Source organism: Anopheles ziemanni, chromosome 2, assembly GCF_943734765.1.
Source record: "Anopheles ziemanni chromosome 2, idAnoZiCoDA_A2_x.2, whole genome shotgun sequence".
In the NCBI taxonomy this organism is placed as follows: domain Eukaryota; kingdom Metazoa; phylum Arthropoda; class Insecta; order Diptera; family Culicidae; genus Anopheles; species Anopheles ziemanni.
In genome coordinates this window covers 28,240,206-28,259,036 of record NC_080705.1, presented here as the reverse complement: position 1 = coordinate 28,259,036, position 18,831 = coordinate 28,240,206, and the positions used below count along the sequence as shown (strand labels likewise).

General features: G+C 50.0%; 1 protein-coding gene across 3 annotated transcripts in view; it reads left to right on the top strand.

The window, feature by feature from the left end:
- The window catches only part of LOC131289274 (neural-cadherin), a 180,417-nt gene that overhangs the window by 160,802 nt on the left and 784 nt on the right, over positions 1-18,831 (top strand). For all 3 annotated transcript variants that reach the window (XM_058318495.1, XM_058318503.1, XM_058318512.1), the window contains 6 exons: positions 1,149-1,386; positions 1,494-4,881; positions 4,944-5,114; positions 12,185-12,426; positions 17,457-17,666; positions 17,767-17,937. In XM_058318495.1, coding sequence (XP_058174478.1) covers positions 1,149-1,386; positions 1,494-4,881; positions 4,944-5,114; positions 12,185-12,426; positions 17,457-17,666; positions 17,767-17,937 — 4,420 coding nt within the window. The remainder of the gene's footprint in view (positions 1-1,148; positions 1,387-1,493; positions 4,882-4,943; positions 5,115-12,184; positions 12,427-17,456; positions 17,667-17,766; positions 17,938-18,831) is intronic.

The window sequence follows — 18,831 nt, the reverse complement described above, 5'->3', positions numbered from 1 at the left end:
TTGTATATCATAACGTATGTACCTACTTGAAAGCTTTAAGTTGCGATTGACTTTATTCATCATTTCTCCTTGCAGTTTATCGTTATGTTTTGCCTACTGCAGATAATCTTTATTCTCGATTGAACTGGAAAGGACTCTGTGAAGTTATTCAATCAGCAGAAAAGCGTTTTGTGTGCGCTAACGATAAAACCTCGTTCCGTGCAGAGTTGGCCGAGACAGCAGAACATATAAATCACGGATTATTTGTTCTTCCATTTCCATCTTGTACGCTTTCGCATGGGGTCCGCTATCGTTGGAAGGAAAAGCTACCGTATTCAACTTCTCTCTCCCAGCGCCATCTGTTTTTCGAGGTAAACCCCTCAGAGCGATTTCTCTTCGCAGAAGACACGAGTTTTGCGCTCGAGAAATTTCACTCCACTTGCCAAAACACGGGACACGTGGGTCGGTCGCTATGACACGAACGAAACATTCGGCTTTTGCTGCCGGACCATTTGTAACGTCTGTGTGCCGGAGGGTCGTTGTCACGTCAGTAACCTGTTTGAAAAATCGTCACTGTAGTTGCCTGCACGACCCTTCACTGGAGCTAGTTTCCACTTCAAACCAGCACGAGCACAATTAGTTTCATTTTCCATTACGATCCCTCCGGGGACGGTTTCCACAGTAAGAGCAATATCCCGGATATCCTCCGGCTTCATCCCCCGGAAAACGGATCTAATCGTTCGTTTTGTCCGGCGTTCTTTGACGAATTCATCCCCACGCCATTTTCCCGGTGCCACGGAAATGAAACACAAAGTACCATTTTCAATTTGTTGAGTTAATTGAACGGGAAATCGAACAGCGATCGATTTCTGCCACAGTTCGCGGTAATGATGATGTCGTTCCGTTCGCATCGAACCGGTATGACAGGGAACTGTCCGCACGGATTAAACCCTCCGCCGGATGGAGGTGTTGTTTGCAATGATTTCTGCTTTTCCAATTCGCTCCTTCCGACGCAGTTCATTCGATCCCGTGCTACACCGTGCTGGATGAACCTGCGGTCGTAAAAAGGTCAATGGGGTCGAATGGGGATTTATCACCTTGTAGTGGCACGTTTAATGTATCTGGTTTGGTCGAACACCATTTTCTTTTTCCTTTTTCCATTCCAACAGCCACTGGACCGGGATCAACCGAACGGGCGGCCCCAGTGGCGCTTCACGGTGTTTGCTCAGGACGAGGGCGGCGAGGGTTTGGTCGGGTACGCGGACGTGCAGGTCAACCTGAAGGACATCAACGACAATGCACCGATCTTCCCGCAGGGTGTCTACTTTGGCAACGTGACCGAGAACGGTACCGCCGGCATGGTTGTAATGACCATGACGGCCGTCGACTACGACGACCCGAACGAAGGTAAGTGGGGGGAGGACCTCAAATCGCTTGTTCGGTGGAAATCCCCTGGGGCTGGAGCTTTGGTTTTAATGTAACGATTTTGCGCCCACTTCGGCACGAATTAACAGGAACGAACGCCAAGCTGATATACTCCATCGAGAAGAACGTGATAGAGGAGGAGACGGGCTCGCCGATATTCGAAATCGAAGCGGACACCGGCGTCATCAAGACGGCCGTCTGCTGCCTCGACCGCGAGCGCACACCGGACTACTCGATACAGGTCGTCGCGATGGACGGCGGGGGGTTGAAAGGGACCGGGACGGCCTCTATACGCGTCAAGGATATAAACGACATGCCGCCGCAGTTCACCAAGGACGAGTGGTTCACCGAGGTGGACGAAACGGACGGCACCAACCTGCCGGAGATGCCCATCCTCACGGTGACGGTGCACGACGAGGACGAGACGAACAAGTTCCAGTACAAGGTGATCGACAACAGCGGGTACGGGGCGGACAAGTTCACCATGGTGCGCAACAACGACGGCACCGGCAGCTTGAAGATCGTCCAGCCGCTCGACTACGAGGACCCGCTGCAGAGCAACGGCTTCCGGTTCCGCATCCAGGTGAACGACAAGGGCGAGGACAACGACAACGACAAGTACCACGTCGCGTACTCGTGGGTGGTGGTGAAGCTGCGGGACATTAACGACAACAAGCCACAGTTCGAGCGCCCCAACATCGAGGTGTCGGTGTACGAGAACGCGGACGTCGGGAAGACGCTGGAAACGTTCAAGGCGACCGATCCGGATCAGGGTGGCAAGAGTAAGGTGTCGTACGCCATCGACCGGTCGTCCGACCGGCAACGCCAGTTCTCGATCAACCAGGAGGGCACGGTCACGATCCAGCGCAATCTCGACCGGGAGGTCACACCGCGCCATCAGGTGAAGATACTTGCGATCGACGATGGCATCCCGCCGAAGACGGCCACCGCCACGCTCACGGTGATTGTGCAGGACATCAACGACAACCCGCCGAAGTTCCTCAAGGACTATCGGCCGGTGCTGCCGGAGCATGTGCCGCCGCGCAAGGTGGTGGAGATCCTCGCCACCGACGACGACGATCGCTCGAAGAGCAACGGCCCGCCATTCCAGTTCCGCCTGGACCCGGGCGCGGACGACATCATCCGGGCGTCGTTCAAGGTGGAACAGGACCAGAAGGGTGCCAACGGAGACGGCATGGCGATCGTGTCGTCGCTCCGCTCGTTCGACCGCGAACAGCAGAAGGAGTACCTCATTCCGATCGTCATCAAAGACCACGGCAATCCGGCCATGACGGGCACCAGCACGCTCACGGTGGTCATAGGCGACGTCAACGACAATAAGATGCAACCGGGCTCGAAGGATATCTTCGTGTACAACTACCTCGGGCAAGCGCCCGACACGCAGATCGGCAGGGTGTACGTGTACGACCTCGATGACTGGGATCTACCGGACAAGAAGTTCCACTGGGAGGCTCAGGAACATCCACGCTTCAAGCTAGACGAAGACACCGGCATGATAACGATGCGCCAGGGAACGCGCGACGGTCGCTACCATCTGCGCTTCAAGGTGTACGATCGAAAGCACACGCAGGCGGACGTGCCGGCCAACGTAACCGTAACGGTGCGGGAGATACCGCACGAGGCCGTCACCAACAGTGGCTCCATTCGGATAGCGGGCATTACGGATGAGGACTTCATACGTGTGTGGAACTACCGCACGCAGAGCCTTTCGCGCAGCAAATCGGACCGGTTCAAGGACAAGCTGGCCGACCTGCTCAACATCGATCGGGAGAACGTGGACGTGTTCAGTGTGCAGCTGCGCCGTAAGCACCCTCCGCTAACGGATGTGCGCTTTTCCGCGCATGGGTCGCCGTACTACAAGCCGGTCAGGCTGAACGGCATCGTGCTGATGCACCGCGAGGAGATCGAGAAGGACGTCGGCATCAACATCACCATGGTGGGCATCGACGAGTGTCTGTACGAGAACCAGATGTGCGAGGGTTCGTGCACGAACACGCTCGACATCAGCTCGCTGCCGTACATGGTGAACGCGAACAAGACGTCGCTGGTGGGCGTGCGGGTGGATGTGATCGCGGAGTGTACGTGCGGTGCGCGCAACTTCAGCAAGGCCGAATCGTGTCGATCTTCCCCGTGCCACAACGGAGGCCGATGCATGGAAACGCGCTACGGATTGAGCTGCTCCTGCCCGACCGGCTACACCGGGCCGCGCTGCCAGCAGACGACGCGCAGCTTCAAGGGTAACGGGTGGGCCTGGTACCCTCCGCTGGACATGTGCGACGATTCGCATCTGAGCTTCGAGTTTATCACGCGCAAATCGGATGGGTTGCTGCTGTACAACGGACCGATCGTGCCACCGGAGCGCGACGAGCTGCTCGTGTCGGACTTCATTTCCGTTGAGCTGGAGCGCGGTTTCCCGCGATTGCTGATCGATTTCGGCTCCGGCACGCTTGAGCTGCGCGTAAAGACGAAGAAAAGCCTCGACGATGGTGAATGGCATCGGCTCGACATCTTCTGGGACACGGAGAACGTGCGCATGGTGGTGGACTACTGCAAGTCGGCCGAGGTGTCCGAGATGGAGGACGGTTCGCCGCCGGAGTTCGACGACGCTTCGTGTCAGGCTCGCGGCACCATACCGCCCTTCAACGAGTACTTGAACGTGAACGCGCCGCTCCAGATCGGTGGCTTCTACCGCGAGCAGTTCGATCCGACGCACTACCGCTGGAACTACATGCCGATGGGCAAGGGCTTCGACGGGTGCATCAAGAACCTGGTGCACAACAGCAAGCTGTACGACCTGGCCCATCCGGGGCTATCGCGCAACAGCGTCGCCGGCTGCCCGCAGACCGAAGAGGTGTGCAGCCAGAGCGAGCAGACGTCGCGCTGCTGGGAGCACGGCAACTGCGTCGGCAGCTTCACCGAGGCCCGCTGCCAGTGTCGGCCGGGCTGGACCGGGCCGGCGTGCAACATTCCCACCATTCCGACCACCTTCAAGCAGCAGAGCTACGTCAAGTACGCGCTCAGCTTCGAGCCGGACCGGTTCAGCACGCAGATTCAGCTGCGCTTCCGGACGCGCGAACAGCACGGCGAGCTGTTCCGCGTGAGCGACCAGCACAACCGCGAGTACGGCATCCTGGAGATTAAGGACGCCCGGCTGCGCTTCCGGTACAATCTGAACTCGCTGCGCACGGAGGAGAAGGACATCTGGCTGAACGCCATCGCCGTGGACGACGGTCAGTGGCACGTGGTGCGCGTGAACCGACACGGTTCGGCGGCGACGCTCGAGCTGGACGGGGGCGAAGGTCGTCGGTACAACGAAACGTTCACCTTCGACGGCCACCAGTGGCTGCTGGTGGACAAGCAGGAAGGTGTGTATGCCGGCGGCAAGGCGGAGTACACGGGCGTTCGGACATTCGAGGTATACGCGGATTACCAGAAAAGCTGTCTAGATGACATTAGGTAGGTTTTGGAGCCTGAACCTGATTTTGTTTCCGTTCTAACGACTTTGTTTCGCACCGCAGATTGGAAGGCAAACATCTACCACTACCGCCGGCCATGAACGGCACGCAATGGGGCCAGGCCACGATGGCACGCAACCTGGAGCGCAACTGTCCGTCGAACAAACCGTGCGCCAACGTAATCTGTCCGGATCCGTTCGAGTGTGTCGATCTGTGGAACGAGTACGAGTGCACGTAAGTACACGCACGCAGGTGCCTCCGAACGCGCTCGCGTCGGTGTTTCGGTGACCCATGATTAATCCTCCACGGACGAGTTTTCCACCGGAAAGACGGATGATTCCGTTTTCGGTTCACGCTGTGCCTTCGCGCGGGGGGAAGCCCGATCGCTCCGTAACGTTATAAATCATCATATTTACAACTCCACTTCCTCATATCCTTTTTACCCTCCCTTGAAACCCACCCCCACCTGACGTACATACACTCATACGCAAACGTAACTCTATCATAACTTCATCTCACCATCATTCCTAATCATCCTCGTTTGGGTTTTTGTGTACTAGTTTTCGATTCGGTTTGTTTATCATCATTTTCTTCTGCATGCCGTGGATTCAGTCCCCCATGAGCTGTGTCAGTGTGAGCGAGTGAACGCGCGAACGAGTGTGGTTAGGTTTTGAGAAAGTTACCGGAGGAGCGGGAACAAACCTTGCTACCACACGGGTAGCATGTGACCGGTTGTGGTTAAGCTTTCCCGGAACCGGGGCTAATCTCACCTTCCATCGGGGTAGAAGACATCTTCATCCTCCCAAAAACCCCGGACAGTAGTCTCCCCCCTGGCTGCCTTTGTGACGTGTAAAAGTAGTGCTTTATTTTCGGTCAGCCCCAAAGGATACGGAGAGGGAAGGAAGGAGCGTAAACCAGCAAACTGTAATGAATGGGCCACCGCCCAACAGCACCAACACGATGTTCGTACGAAAAGCGACGCCTTGCACCGGTCGGTCGGTCGGTCGTGACGGAACGACCACGCGCGCTTTACGGGCAAAGCGAAATTACGAGCGAGTGGGAAAACGGGCAAAAACAAAACGATCATTAACAATGCAGGAAGCAAATGTTTCCCGAGGCGAAACGTGCTCGTCCTGCCCGGAGTTTGCGTTCGGTCGGCAGGCTAATGATTTATTTATTTACTCACGCGAAGGATTAAGAGTGCCGCGAGACACAGAGCCAAAGACAGTCGTCGTGGCGGTCCAGGTCAGGCGTGCGGCAACAGTTGAGTAATGTTTATCGAGCGCCCCGGTGCCTTGAGTGTTGTGTTGTTTTACGATGCGAAGGGCACACTGTTTTGAATCAGTTCCTTCTCGCTATTGGATTAAATAATTATCTCACTTTTCTCCGCCCAGTTCCTTTCGGCACGTAACTCCGGGTACTCGGGTTCGCGAAGTTGGGCAACACAAATCACCAAGAAAGGAAGGAAAACCCGGTGCTGGTTAATTATTGCAAATATTTATTTTATCGCCAAATAACGAGGACATCTTTCATCCAAGCGAAATAACATTAGCGAAGAGCTGCTAACCGCATTAATAAACTTGGCATTTGTCTTCCAAACATGATATCGTATTATCTTCTCTTTGGAGATGGCATTTCATGACCCCTCATGACAGCGACGGCGTTTTTGTCCGTTACAGTCAAACTCTTTCTTTGGCACATAATAATTGTGCTCGTCTGGCGCAAATATATCAACGAGCACGTTTTCTTTCTTTTTTGTTCATGCACTCTGGTGTTATGTGTGTGTGTGTGTGGGTGGGTGGAGACGCCTTGATTATCTTCGAATCAGCATTCTTTTCCCGTTTCGATGGCTTTTCTTCCAGTCCTTTGAAGAGGTAAGCAAATACGCTCTCCATCTCGACTTACTCCCGAAAGCCGTTGCAAGACCCAAGGGGAGTGACATTTCCGCTCCGGTTCATGGCCGCCCGGTTGTTGCCTTCAATGCACCCTTCCACTCGCTGCTCTCGGCTCGGGGTGGAGGTACGTGTCCCATCGATGTGTGAAATGACAGTCGCTGCCGGTGATGGAAAGGACAGATTTTTATCATTTTCTCACGCTTCTTCTGTCGGTTTGGGTGGGTGAGACTATTGACTTGCTTTAGCCGTAATTTGCTACCGCACACTCTGCACGACCCTCTGTGGCCCATTGCCAATGGTAGACCCAAGTGCGGACCCGTGGAAAATGCGCTGGGAGTTGTTTTCCCCGTGCGCCCTCCCGGGACGCGGTATTCATCCTTTCGTTTTTTTTTCTTTTTGAATGAAAGCATATTCTCGCCGGCACCAGGAAAACTCTGTCACCATCAGCGTGTCTTCGAGAAGCTGTTGACAGTCGCGTTGGTCGTATTTTTTACATTCCCCTTTCCTTCGTGCTCGTCACTCACCTCTTGCACCAGGCGCCTCCCAACAGTGGTTTACTTTTACTTGTCTGGGACTCTCCGCTTGCATGGAACTCTCGGTCCCCCCCCCTTCGGCATAACTTTTTGTCCGTGGCGACTTTTGTAAAGATCCGCCCAACTCTACTCCGGGGGGTCGGTTCCGGTTTCTGTCATCATCGTCCCGCCTTCGGTGGCCGATGGCGGCGTACCATGTTAAATCATAATGATGGTCTCCGGTGGCACTGACGGAGCGCGCCGTTGTTGTCCTCCGGCTTGCAAACAACGCCGAGTTCGCAGCGTGGAACATCGTGGAAGCGTACACCCGTAATTGCAAGCGAAGCTTTACAACCAACAGCCGACGTATGATAATCACGATTCTCCTTCGCGTGCTCTCGCGACCGATGGGCCGAGGGACGAGGTCGGACCGTGTTTCGCAGCCCCAACCTAGCCACATACAGAGAGTCGTGAAAAAAAACCAATCAGTTTCAAGCTGGAAAAAAATCCCCTTGACAGATGTTTACGACTCCGGGCCCGAAGTGAAGCGGGCGGTGGCACATGCTTTATGAACGGAACACCCGCCGGGAGCACGTTACATTTTGTCAAAACCGAGCTATAAAAAGGGGGGTAAGGCCGCAATGAATTCTCGTCTACATACTAACCGGATACAGACTAACCCGACTCAGAGAACCGTCGTCATACAAGAAGAGCGAAGGCATAAATGCAACCTCGAACGGGGATGCAGTTTGGCTTGCGAAGTGGGATTTGATTTCCACTCGGGTGTCCTTCGGTAGGGGGGGGCGTCGTTATCCTTGGGAAATTTCGGGAAACGCGAGATCCAACTCTTGGACGTATCTCGTTTCCGCCCGCGTTATTTTTTTTCGCGTTTTTATTTAGCATCACCGTGAGATATTGGATTTTGTTTTTGGCGCAGGCCTTCGCCGTCGTATGAATATTGTCGGTATTGCTTTTGCAATATCGGGATCCGGTGGGTTTGTTTTTACCCTGTTTTGTTGATTTTGGATATCGTCATTTCATAGTTTTTGAGTGATCACTCCACAAACACCGGGGATTGACGAGGAAATATTAAAACTACCCTTCCATAAACCACGGTTATTGCTTGCGGAAGTGTGTTAAAGAATCCTTGGGGTTGTTCATACAACCATTTTCGTATAACATGAGCTTTCGGCATTAATTGCGAAATATTTGAATGTCAGTGATTGGTTTTTTTTCGCAATGCTCCTTCAACCGTGTGTGACGTCATGCTCCGAAATTTAGCATTGTGCCCCTTTTTTGCTCCTGAATAATTAAACAAGGTTCTGGCCGTGCGTCCTTAACATCCCATTTTGCAGGACGAAAAAGAAATTTTTGAACAAAAAAGGCTCATGAAACCCGATTGCTTCCACAATTGCAAGGCACGAAACCGTCCATGGAAATCCGTTAATCCGAACCCTTGTATCGAAAGTAGCTCGAAGGTGGCCCGAAATAGAATCATCATTCAGCGTTCACTCTTTGGTTTGGCAAAAAAAAGCCCGAAATCGAAAACGGACTCCGATTGTTCCACTATCCCGTTCCCCGGGCCGGGCGCCATGTTTGATAGGAGCGGGATGGAATACTAATTGGACCGGACCGAACGTTGTTTTGTTCGTCGGGGAAAAAAACGGTAAAGAGCAGAAAAAGAACACAAGATAAATAACGAAACACACAATGCCTGTTCGGGCATCGTAAATACTGCTATTTGCCATGGCCGTTAGCCTTTCAAAGCTCGAACTTGGCCGCTTCCCACCGAAGGAGCTTACGGTGGAAGGTGGTAATAAAAACAAACACATATTTAATACATAATTCATTCCGTCCATGGAGCCCCGGGCAAGGTTTCGGTCCGCTGTGCCCTTGCTGCTGCTGCTGCTGCTGCTGCTAGTATACATTCCGATTCCGTCCGCTTTGAATAGCAGTTGGCCGGAAATGGCCTGTTGACCGCCACGGTACACGAACGGCTTCCTTTCCCCGGGGGTCCAGTTCCTCGGACGGAACGAAACGGAAAGAGCGAAATGCCGAACGGTGCACCGGTTTCGGCACCGTCGATATCGCCGCGCCCGGGATCTCGAACGTGTGCCGGGGCTTTGTGCGGCTAATGCAAACGGAAATGTCATCAGTCTTTAGGTCATTTCCGTTTTCCTTTTCCACCGGCTCCCAACCCGCCGGCCAACCCGAGACCCGAGTTCTATTCTCGGCGCTCGCTCGCAACACGGGTTTGGAGATTTGTAACTTAAAGCTCCCCCCTCTCCACTTTTAACGAGATTTCCGTCCCGGCCATCGGTCTTGTTGGCGAGAACTGGAGAAGTCCTTCGGGGTGGGCGTTTAATGAATTATTGAGCGAATCACACAAAGCCAAATCCCGGGCGCGCGTTCTCCAAATGTGGCGTTCATTGCGCGCACAGGAAGTGGGCCGGATTGTTGCCCGGTTCACGTTTAAATCTAAATCACGCCAGCAAACCGGTGGCCATCACCAGGCAGGAGCGTAGGTTGATTGAGCTGTCGATTATTTGCAGTCACCGGCCGGAACAGGGCCCGCCGATTGTTTGTCATCTTACCTGTGTTAAGTTGTAAAGTGGGCTTTGACATCGGATCGCCGGGAACCGTCCTCCATCATTAGGAAGCTCTTTAGGAAGCTAGCGGAAAGTCGATGGTTGAAGATTTGCTTTTGTTCTGCTAACAACCTAATTTTGTTAGCTCATTCCAACAAGTCGCAAGGGTTAAGAATGGCATTTCTGCTAAAATATAAAACTCACCGAACGATAGAAGAGCCTAATTGATTAAGGAACTCTTTAATTTGAAGCTTAAACTTGGTATGCAAGTCAAGAGAGATTTTTATTTAATCACCCGAAAACTTCGTGGAATACTTTCTCCAGAATTTTGAATGTTGATCGTCTTGAAACATATCGTTGACGTATGTTACAAAACTGTCTACATGCACTCTAGTTCGGTTCCGATTGGATGTTCTCATCGGACATAAATTTCACAGGAAATTTTATGTACACGATGATGAATGCATACCGGTCAAATTTAAATAAATGCACGCCTCAGTTCACCCTCATAAGCTTCACAGCTTCTCTATCCCTTGATGCAATTGTATGCGATTCACTGTACAAATTGCTTCCGCTCGAAAGGCGGTGGAAAGTTTCCGGTTTTGCGCTTGGTCGACGTAAACAATTACGCACGCGAATTTTGATACCAGTTGAGAAAAGGTATTTTTACATCGGCAGAATGCGAAATCCTCCATAGTGGCAAAAGGAATTCATCAAGCGTCAAACAATGCGCTCATCGTCCGGGGAACAGCGGGTGGGTTGCGGTTAGGCAAAATGGAACGAGAGCGGGATCCACTGTTTCGCATGTGCATGATTTGATTTATTTGCAAACTAGTTCGGGAAAATCTACGGCGGAGGAAAGGTACGCTTGATCGAAACCCGTTTCAAATGGCCGCCCACTGGTTTGCGAGAAGTACTTTTACTGCCCGGTTTTACTATCATTTGGAATTAAATTACAACCTAAAATTCTTCAACCAACTTCTAGCAGCTTTGGGTTTGGCTAGGGATGGTTTTGACTAGTTTTGGCTTTATGTTATTGAAATTGTTATAACATGTATTGCTCTATTCAGATAGTTTCTATTCTTGCTTCATCTACCGACGGTTGTACTTAATTGTAATTCATCTGTTCGGCAGTTTTGGGAAACGCTGATCGCATGTTAGCTTATCTATTGACAAATTGTACTATTTTTTAAATGGTGAATCGAAGATAAGAGATATTAAAATGCTTAAATATTACGTATTAAGCAATGTTATTCTGCGATGTAGAAATACTTTGCCCTTGAAAATGTGTTTGAATGTTGCTTCGTCGAGTGTTTGTAGATAACTAATTGCCTTTCAACATGTTTTAGTTCTTGCTGTTATGCTTTCGATGAGTTTCATTTTGTTTGTCTTTTAAGTAAATTTCATTTCACAATGGTATCGTCATCACCATTACCATTCACATAATCCCATTCGTCATCATCATCGTCATGCTGGTCACAGGACCATTACCCATCACCACACTGAAACGCCATCATCAGTACCATTCCCATATGCCTACCGGTGTTCCAGTTTTACATCTCACAATGGAGAAGTTTCCTTGTACGAACGAACACATTTCTCAACAGCAGCTACAACGGTAGTCAACGGAACACACTACAACAAAACACTCGTCCAACCGCCGTAATTCAATTCCAAATAATCCTCCACCTAGGGCTAGGTCCGAGCCACATAAAACCCCCCATTTTCCATTCCATTCGTTCTCAACCTCCTCTCTAGTCATTGGGAGGGCTTTCGGACCCGAAATATGACTACCAAGAACCGGTTGTGCGTCGATCGGAAAACTCGGACATATCGACGCTCGGACACCACCTATGTGGGAGGAGTAAGTTCTCGCGCGCGATTAGAGCGATATCATAACAAAAAAAAACCGTTCGCTCCGTTTGATCCGTTTTTCATGCGTCATGCGTGCGGCATTAAAAAACGGTGCCCGAAGGGCCACTCGCCACCATCCTTTTGTGTGCCCGTCCGCGTGGGTGTATGTTACCGGAAATTGACCCGTGGCCGAACAAAAGCCACTCGCAGTAAATGAACCGTAACGTAAATCAATCATACATCCAATCAATCAGGCAATCAATCGACCCGATCGCCAAAGTATTTTCCACCCGAAACTTGCCGGGGATGGAGTATAATGTTGCTTCTCTCATATCAGCGCGTCCCAGTTTGAGCGGCCCATTTTCCCACCCCCATATTCCCGTACCCCATTCGCGTGCTTGTCGGACAAGGCAGGTTTTAAACTCGAACACATATCCGATGTGATTGCCACACAGGTGCGGCGAAGGGCGCGTCATGTCGCCGGACGGCAAGGGCTGCATGGATCGGAACGAGTGTCTCGATCTGCCGTGCCTGAACGGGGGCGTGTGCGTGAACCAGGAGCCCCGGCTGCGCTACCGCTGCGACTGCCCGGACGGATTCTGGGGCGAAAACTGCGAGCTCATCCAGGAGGGCCAGACGCTCAAGCTCAGCATGGGCGCGCTGGCCGCGATCCTAGTGTGTCTACTAATCATCTTGAGTGAGCATTGCTTTAACCATTAACACCTCTCGTTGTTAACCTTGGCTAGAACGTATGTGTGCCATCTGCATGTTGGTTGTTAGTTAGTTGTTAGTTGATGTTTAAATGCGCAAGCTTCGCTTAATCCCCATTTTAACACCATCCTTTAAAACTTCACATAACATTCCCAATCCCAAAACCAACCATTAAGAAATGGTGTTGAAGAATTTTAGTACGCTTCCTCGAGGCAACCAGTGTGAGATGAATTCCAGTTTTCCTGTAAGCAAAACCCTTCCCCCCCCCCCCCCCAATCCTTAACTCCCCAACAATTCACCGACCGCAAGGACGACGACTCCAAATGACTGGTAAATAAGTAAAATGGTCACCAAAACTCTCTGCCATCCACGTACTCATGGGTCCGGTAAGTAGACTCCCGGTAGCTGTGCTAATGTTTTATTTCTTTTTCTTTCTTTTTTCCATTCTTTCTTTCTTTCTTTCATTCTTTTCGTCCTCCGAATTGTTTATGTCTCGCTCGAAACACACCGTTTTCGTTACTCGATGTTCGTGTTTATGGCACCGTGTTGCAAAACTTTATTTTCCACCGAATGTTGGGGACGAACACATTTACGATCGTCACCAAATCTTCGCGTGACTCTTTCCACCCCCTCGCCTCGGGTGCTCAACCACCCTGTCATCATGCACACGTACCCCTTTCCCAACACCGCACCTACACAAACATGAACATACCACCCCTGCCCCGTGACGGCCGCCCGAGCAGATGCCCCGATGGTTACAAACCGTCCGGCGTGCGGTGCGTGAACGCGGACGAGTGCCTGTGGCATCCGTGCCAGAACGGTGGCCGCTGCCGGGATCACAATCCGCCGCGAAAATACGAGTGTCTGTGCCTGCTCGGGTTCACCGGGGCGCACTGCGAGTTCGAGCTGCTCGCCTCCGGTGTCCTCACACCGTCCCGGGACTTCATCATAGCGCTGGTCATCTGCGTCAGCACGCTCATACGTAAGTACCACCGCAAACGCAGATCCGATCATCAGATCATCTCGATCGGTTCCTAACACACACTCTCACACACACAAACTCAATTTCACACATGATCCTTGGTACCTTACACGCCCTTATAGTCCTAACAAACATATACACTCATCGGAGATACTCCGACAACCGCGAACAAGGGCTTTCAAGAACTCTGAGGCGTAAAGAAACGGGTGATAAAAAAGAACTAACTACAAGAGACTTTCTGCATGCCTTAGGGAATACGTGAGAGAGGTTCATATTCAACTTCGTTACATTTTGATTTAAATTCCATTATTCTGGAACAATATTCCGATTCACCAACCTTATGGAAACTGAAACACATTCAATTGTTTTCGAGCTGCTCCGATAACCGAATCAAGTTATAACATAATGATTTCAGAATGAGTTGTCAGCATCTTAAATGAAACATTGCATAATTCAACAAATTTCACCGGAATATATCTACCTTTTTCGGTATGAAATAACCCGAAATAGTGTGCAATTGCTCTAGCTGCACATACTATTTCCTTGCATGCACATCATTTCTGTATCAGTATTACATCGGGGTATTCATTAATTCATACAAAATGATTTAATATTACCTACCCTTTTTTTCTTACTTTTTAGATCTGCTCACTTGATAAAAGAGCAATGTGCTGACCAGTTCCGTTGGAAACTGCAAATGTTAACAGATAATATCAACAATACAAATGTAAGATGCAATTCATTTGAACAACGAGAAAGCAATTGAAAAGAAGAAGTAGATACTCAACTTCACGAGATAATTGTTTGGTCTATGGAATCTTCAATGTATAAAATACATAAGTGCACAGACCAATGTTGAAACATCCAGTTTTTAAGGACATATGTTTCATTAAACAATGTTAAGAGAACTCAGGGATTACCAAATATATAAACAAAGTAACCATAGTAGTTTATTTCAATGATAAAAGTAACTCTACCATGACAATTGTATAGCATTTGTCGATGCAAAACATTGAAACAGCTAACACTGTAAACGTTAGTGAACAAACTTTCCAAATTAAACTTTTTTCATGTGCATGGTTTCTAAAAACTACGAAAGAAACATACAAAAAGCCCATCGCATCCACCGTTCCATCATCGATGGAATTTAAATCCGCTCAAATGAAATAAATACCGAAAATGGAAAGTTGTCACCCATGGGCGATATATTTGAATGAAACCATTGAAATCCTAGTTTCCATGGGACTTGGCCTGGTTTGCGTGCTTTTCGATGTGTGTGTCCGGACGAGTAGGCTGCCGCGATTCTTGCATCCTTTTCTACACTGAGGGGAGGAAACTCGAGTGTGGAACGAGGTTGGAAACTATGGTACCTAAAATTCGTGCCGATTGTTGTGACAATATCGTTTTCAATTTAGAATAAAAATATCATCCGGTAAACCACTCCGTGGTGCGTCCCCCTCCCATCCCGAACACTGGCCCAGTAACCACCACCCCGGGGCACACCGGACACACGTGCGTGGTTGAGAGAATGTCTCGTTGAAAGCTTTTCAATTCCCCGGGCGGTATCCTTCGCGTGTCCGTTCGGTTCTGCACGTCCCGGCGAGGCTTTTAAATATTCATCTTTATTGTTGTGAACCTGGCACAAAATGGTAGAGAAACGAGGAGATTGTAGAAGGTTAGAAGGGGGGGGGGGGGGGGGGGGGAGCCTGTCCAGCAACCATTCCACAAATCGACTACGGTGCAAAAAGGCGTGAATCTGGTGAATCTGATGGTAACAACGCCCGCACTCTTTCGTGGGACACGTGCGATGCAGTTGTGACGTGATAGAACAATTCTCGCTCCAAGCAGCATCAGCTTTGACCTTTGCATCGTAAAAAACAGGAAAAACAGGAAAAACAGGAAGAGGATCAGATCTGAACTTTTTTTTGCCCATGCCTTACACACATGAATATGCTTCTGTTACATTAACACACTATCGCAAACCCCGTTGCCACATTGGCTTCTTACGCTTGATGGAGGCTAAAGCCCACTAGCAACGCCGACGTTCCAACGGATGGTGGCAACCGACACCCACAACAACGGACCAACTAAAGCGCATCCTTCCACCTCTTCCGCGCCACAGTTTGTCACGGTTCCCAGGGACTCACTTACAGGACTTTTCAATCTATCGTCATTTGCGCCCCCTCTCGTTTTTCCCACCGCTAGGGTTTGGTATCCTTGGGTTGGGTACGCTTTCTTTTTCCTTCCTTTGTTCGCCCTGCGTCAGTTCCGTTTGTCCGTTCTTGTACACACGAGGTTCGTGCGACCTCGATTCAGGCACCACTATAACGGGTTTGTATAAGCACTCTAGACTAATACTGTTTCCTCCCTGTTAATGCTACCACCCTTATAAATTCCCCTTTCTAGCACTCGTTACAGTTCGTGTATTTAAAAAAAAAAAAACTAGTTTAGTGTGCCATTTTCTACTAGTTGTTTCTCATTTTCCACTTTCAAACTGCACCGATCACATAGCCCTTTCTATTGCTCTCTTCGCACAACGTTTGCGGTTCCATCGGTTTCGGCTTCGAGCGTAGTGCATCGAAAAGTAACCGAATGCTGCAACCATTACCGTTCGTTCGTTCGTTCGTGCTGTTTCTTTTGCATAGTCCAAAATAAATAAATAAAAACGACGATACGTCCCCGGCCGCGGGTGCGTAAATCTCCGGGCGAAAGCTATTTCAGTCATCCAACCCACCCTTTTAACCGCTAAATCCAGCCAAAACCCTTTTTACGGATTGGCGCAAAGTGTTACTTTTCGATAAATCCCGAAGTAACTTTCCCCCGTCAGCCAAACGCGAGAGGGGGAGGTTTGTGTGCTCGGAGTGGAAGGATATCTCGGAAAGAAAGCCATTGTGAAAATGTTTTTCTTTGCGATGTGCCGAAACTCGCACACTCACAGACACCGGCATGTCCTCCATTCGTGAGAAGAAAAAAAAGATGGGAACTGCAGCAAACCGAACGATGGAACCAAAAAGACATCGTGCATTTGATAGAGAGAAGCGTAAAGAGTTAAAAAATAAATAGAAGAAGTGTGTGAAAATGTGCTCCGTCCATGTTCATTTGTGTGCCGCGTCCCGGGGTTAGACCCCGGGTTGTGTAGTCTCCGACGCTCAATGGCTTGTAGTCGGTCCTTCTGCTTTTCCGATTCGATATTTCTTCTCCACAAGCCCGGGTGGGACAGTGAAAAAAAAATAAAATAAAACCAGAATGTGCAACCCCATCATGTGGTGGTGGCTTTTATGCTTGGGTCAAAATCTGGGATTCCCCAGCAATAAAAGGACCCGGCATCGAGGGAAAGCAAACGTAGGGAAGGAAAGCGAAACGGAACGCGAGAACGACAACGCAGCGTGTTGGGATGGAAACAAAAAAACAAACCACCACCATGAGTCCCACGAGTTTGCAATGGTCATTTCGGTCCATTTCGTTCGAATCCTGCTGAAACCACACCATCGGTGTGTCCTGCTTTCTTGTAGCTTGTGCCCTGGATTCCGTTTCCTTTTGTTCGTCCCGCACTTTTCCGAAGCATTATGGAGGCGCCACCAGCAAAGGGTTGGAGAGTGTTACAGGTTTTTGCACCGATGGCAAAAATAGTGCAATGTGGTAAAGTGAGGAAGAGATTAAAGAAAAAAGCGTAAGAGCGAACCCTTACCACACACACACTCCTACAGAAGAAGAGTGCACTCGGAGAGTGACGTGGGAAAGAAATGTCGAAACGGAAAAAAATGGAAACGATCGTACAAAGAGCAGCTGGAAGAATGAAGACGTTCCGTTGCAACGGTCGCTTATTAAGCTAGAAGGAAGACCCAGACCGAGCCATTGTCCGGCGACGAGACTTAGCAGGGCGGTAGACCGCCCTCTCGGCCCAGAATGGACCACCACAAGTGTGTGCTTATGGTGTCGTCCATTTTTAATGCACCGAAATTGAAACCCACTGTTACTCACTCGCTGTTTCTCGTTTGTTTTTTTTTATCCGCCTCTTTCCTTCAACCCGCCAGTCCTGGTGCTAGTGTTCGTGGTGTACAACCGGAGGCGGGAGTCGCACATCAAGTATCCGGGCCCGGATGACGACGTCCGGGAGAACATCATCAACTACGACGATGAGGGCGGCGGCGAGGATGACATGACCGCGTACGACATCACGCCGCTGCAGATTCCGATCGGCCCGATGCCCGAGCTGACCCAGTGCAAGATGCCGCCGCTGATGTGTAAGTAAAAGTCTCCCACGTCCGGTGTTCGGATTAAACGCCTCGCTCGTAGGCCGGTTTGCCACACACACACACTAACACACTTTTACCCTCTGCACAGATCCGGTAATGACGATGGGACCGGGCCACGAGCCCAACGTCGGCATGTTCATCGACGAGCACAAGAAGCGGGCCGACAGTGACCCGAATGCGCCACCGTTCGACGACCTGCGCAACTACGCGTACGAGGGAGGCGGCAGCACGGCCGGATCGCTGAGTTCGCTACAGTCAGGTAAGCGGCTGCCGTCGGCTTTAATTCCCGGTTTTCTTATGCTCGGAGCGGAAATTTGTTCCACTCTCTTATCTTTCGCCGAAAAGACCACCCGTTTCAATATGGGATAATAATTTTTCCATTTTTTAAATCGTTTTATGAAGGTGGATTTTCAACGTTCCACCTATTTTTGTTTGTTCTTCCCGTTGAAATGCCGGTGTATTAAATTAAAAGAATCTCCCATACTCACATAACAGCTTTAATAAAATCAATCTGTGACGATACCTTTGACCAGCTTGCGTCATGTAGAGTATTAAAAAGGGCTTCATAACGGTTTTATTACCACCTCTAAGGTGCAGGTCAGGAGTGTTTGGGGAGGAAAGATGATCCGCAATACCCTCCCCCCCCCCCCCTCCCCCCACTCCACCAGGACACCGCTGATCAGTATCGCGACCGAAATGTTGCACCGAAAAATCAAAAGCCACATTACCGCCACACCAATAATGGCGACATTAAAATGATGCCGAAAAATGTATAAATTAACAGCGGCGAAGAGAAAACAATATTGAATTATCACTTTATCATCCCTGCCCGAGGGGCCCGCTGTTTGCTTGACCCGCTGCTTGGCTTACCCGAAAATGTTCCAATTAAAATGCCACGATAATACCGCATGTTGCTGGTGGCAGCGGCATTGGTCGGATGTTGTTTCAGCATCAGGCTTCAGGTGATAATTCCGCTTTATCTTTGTTGGGAGAAAATGAGGACAATGTTTCATTTTCACATCGTCCTATTGGTCGTATTTTATTTGGTTTTGATTTTTTCATAGAAAATATTGATGCAATGTTATAAGAGAAAATATTTCCCAGCAATAAGCTAAATGTGTCCATGGATCAAGGAATTTTTAAGGAGAACTAC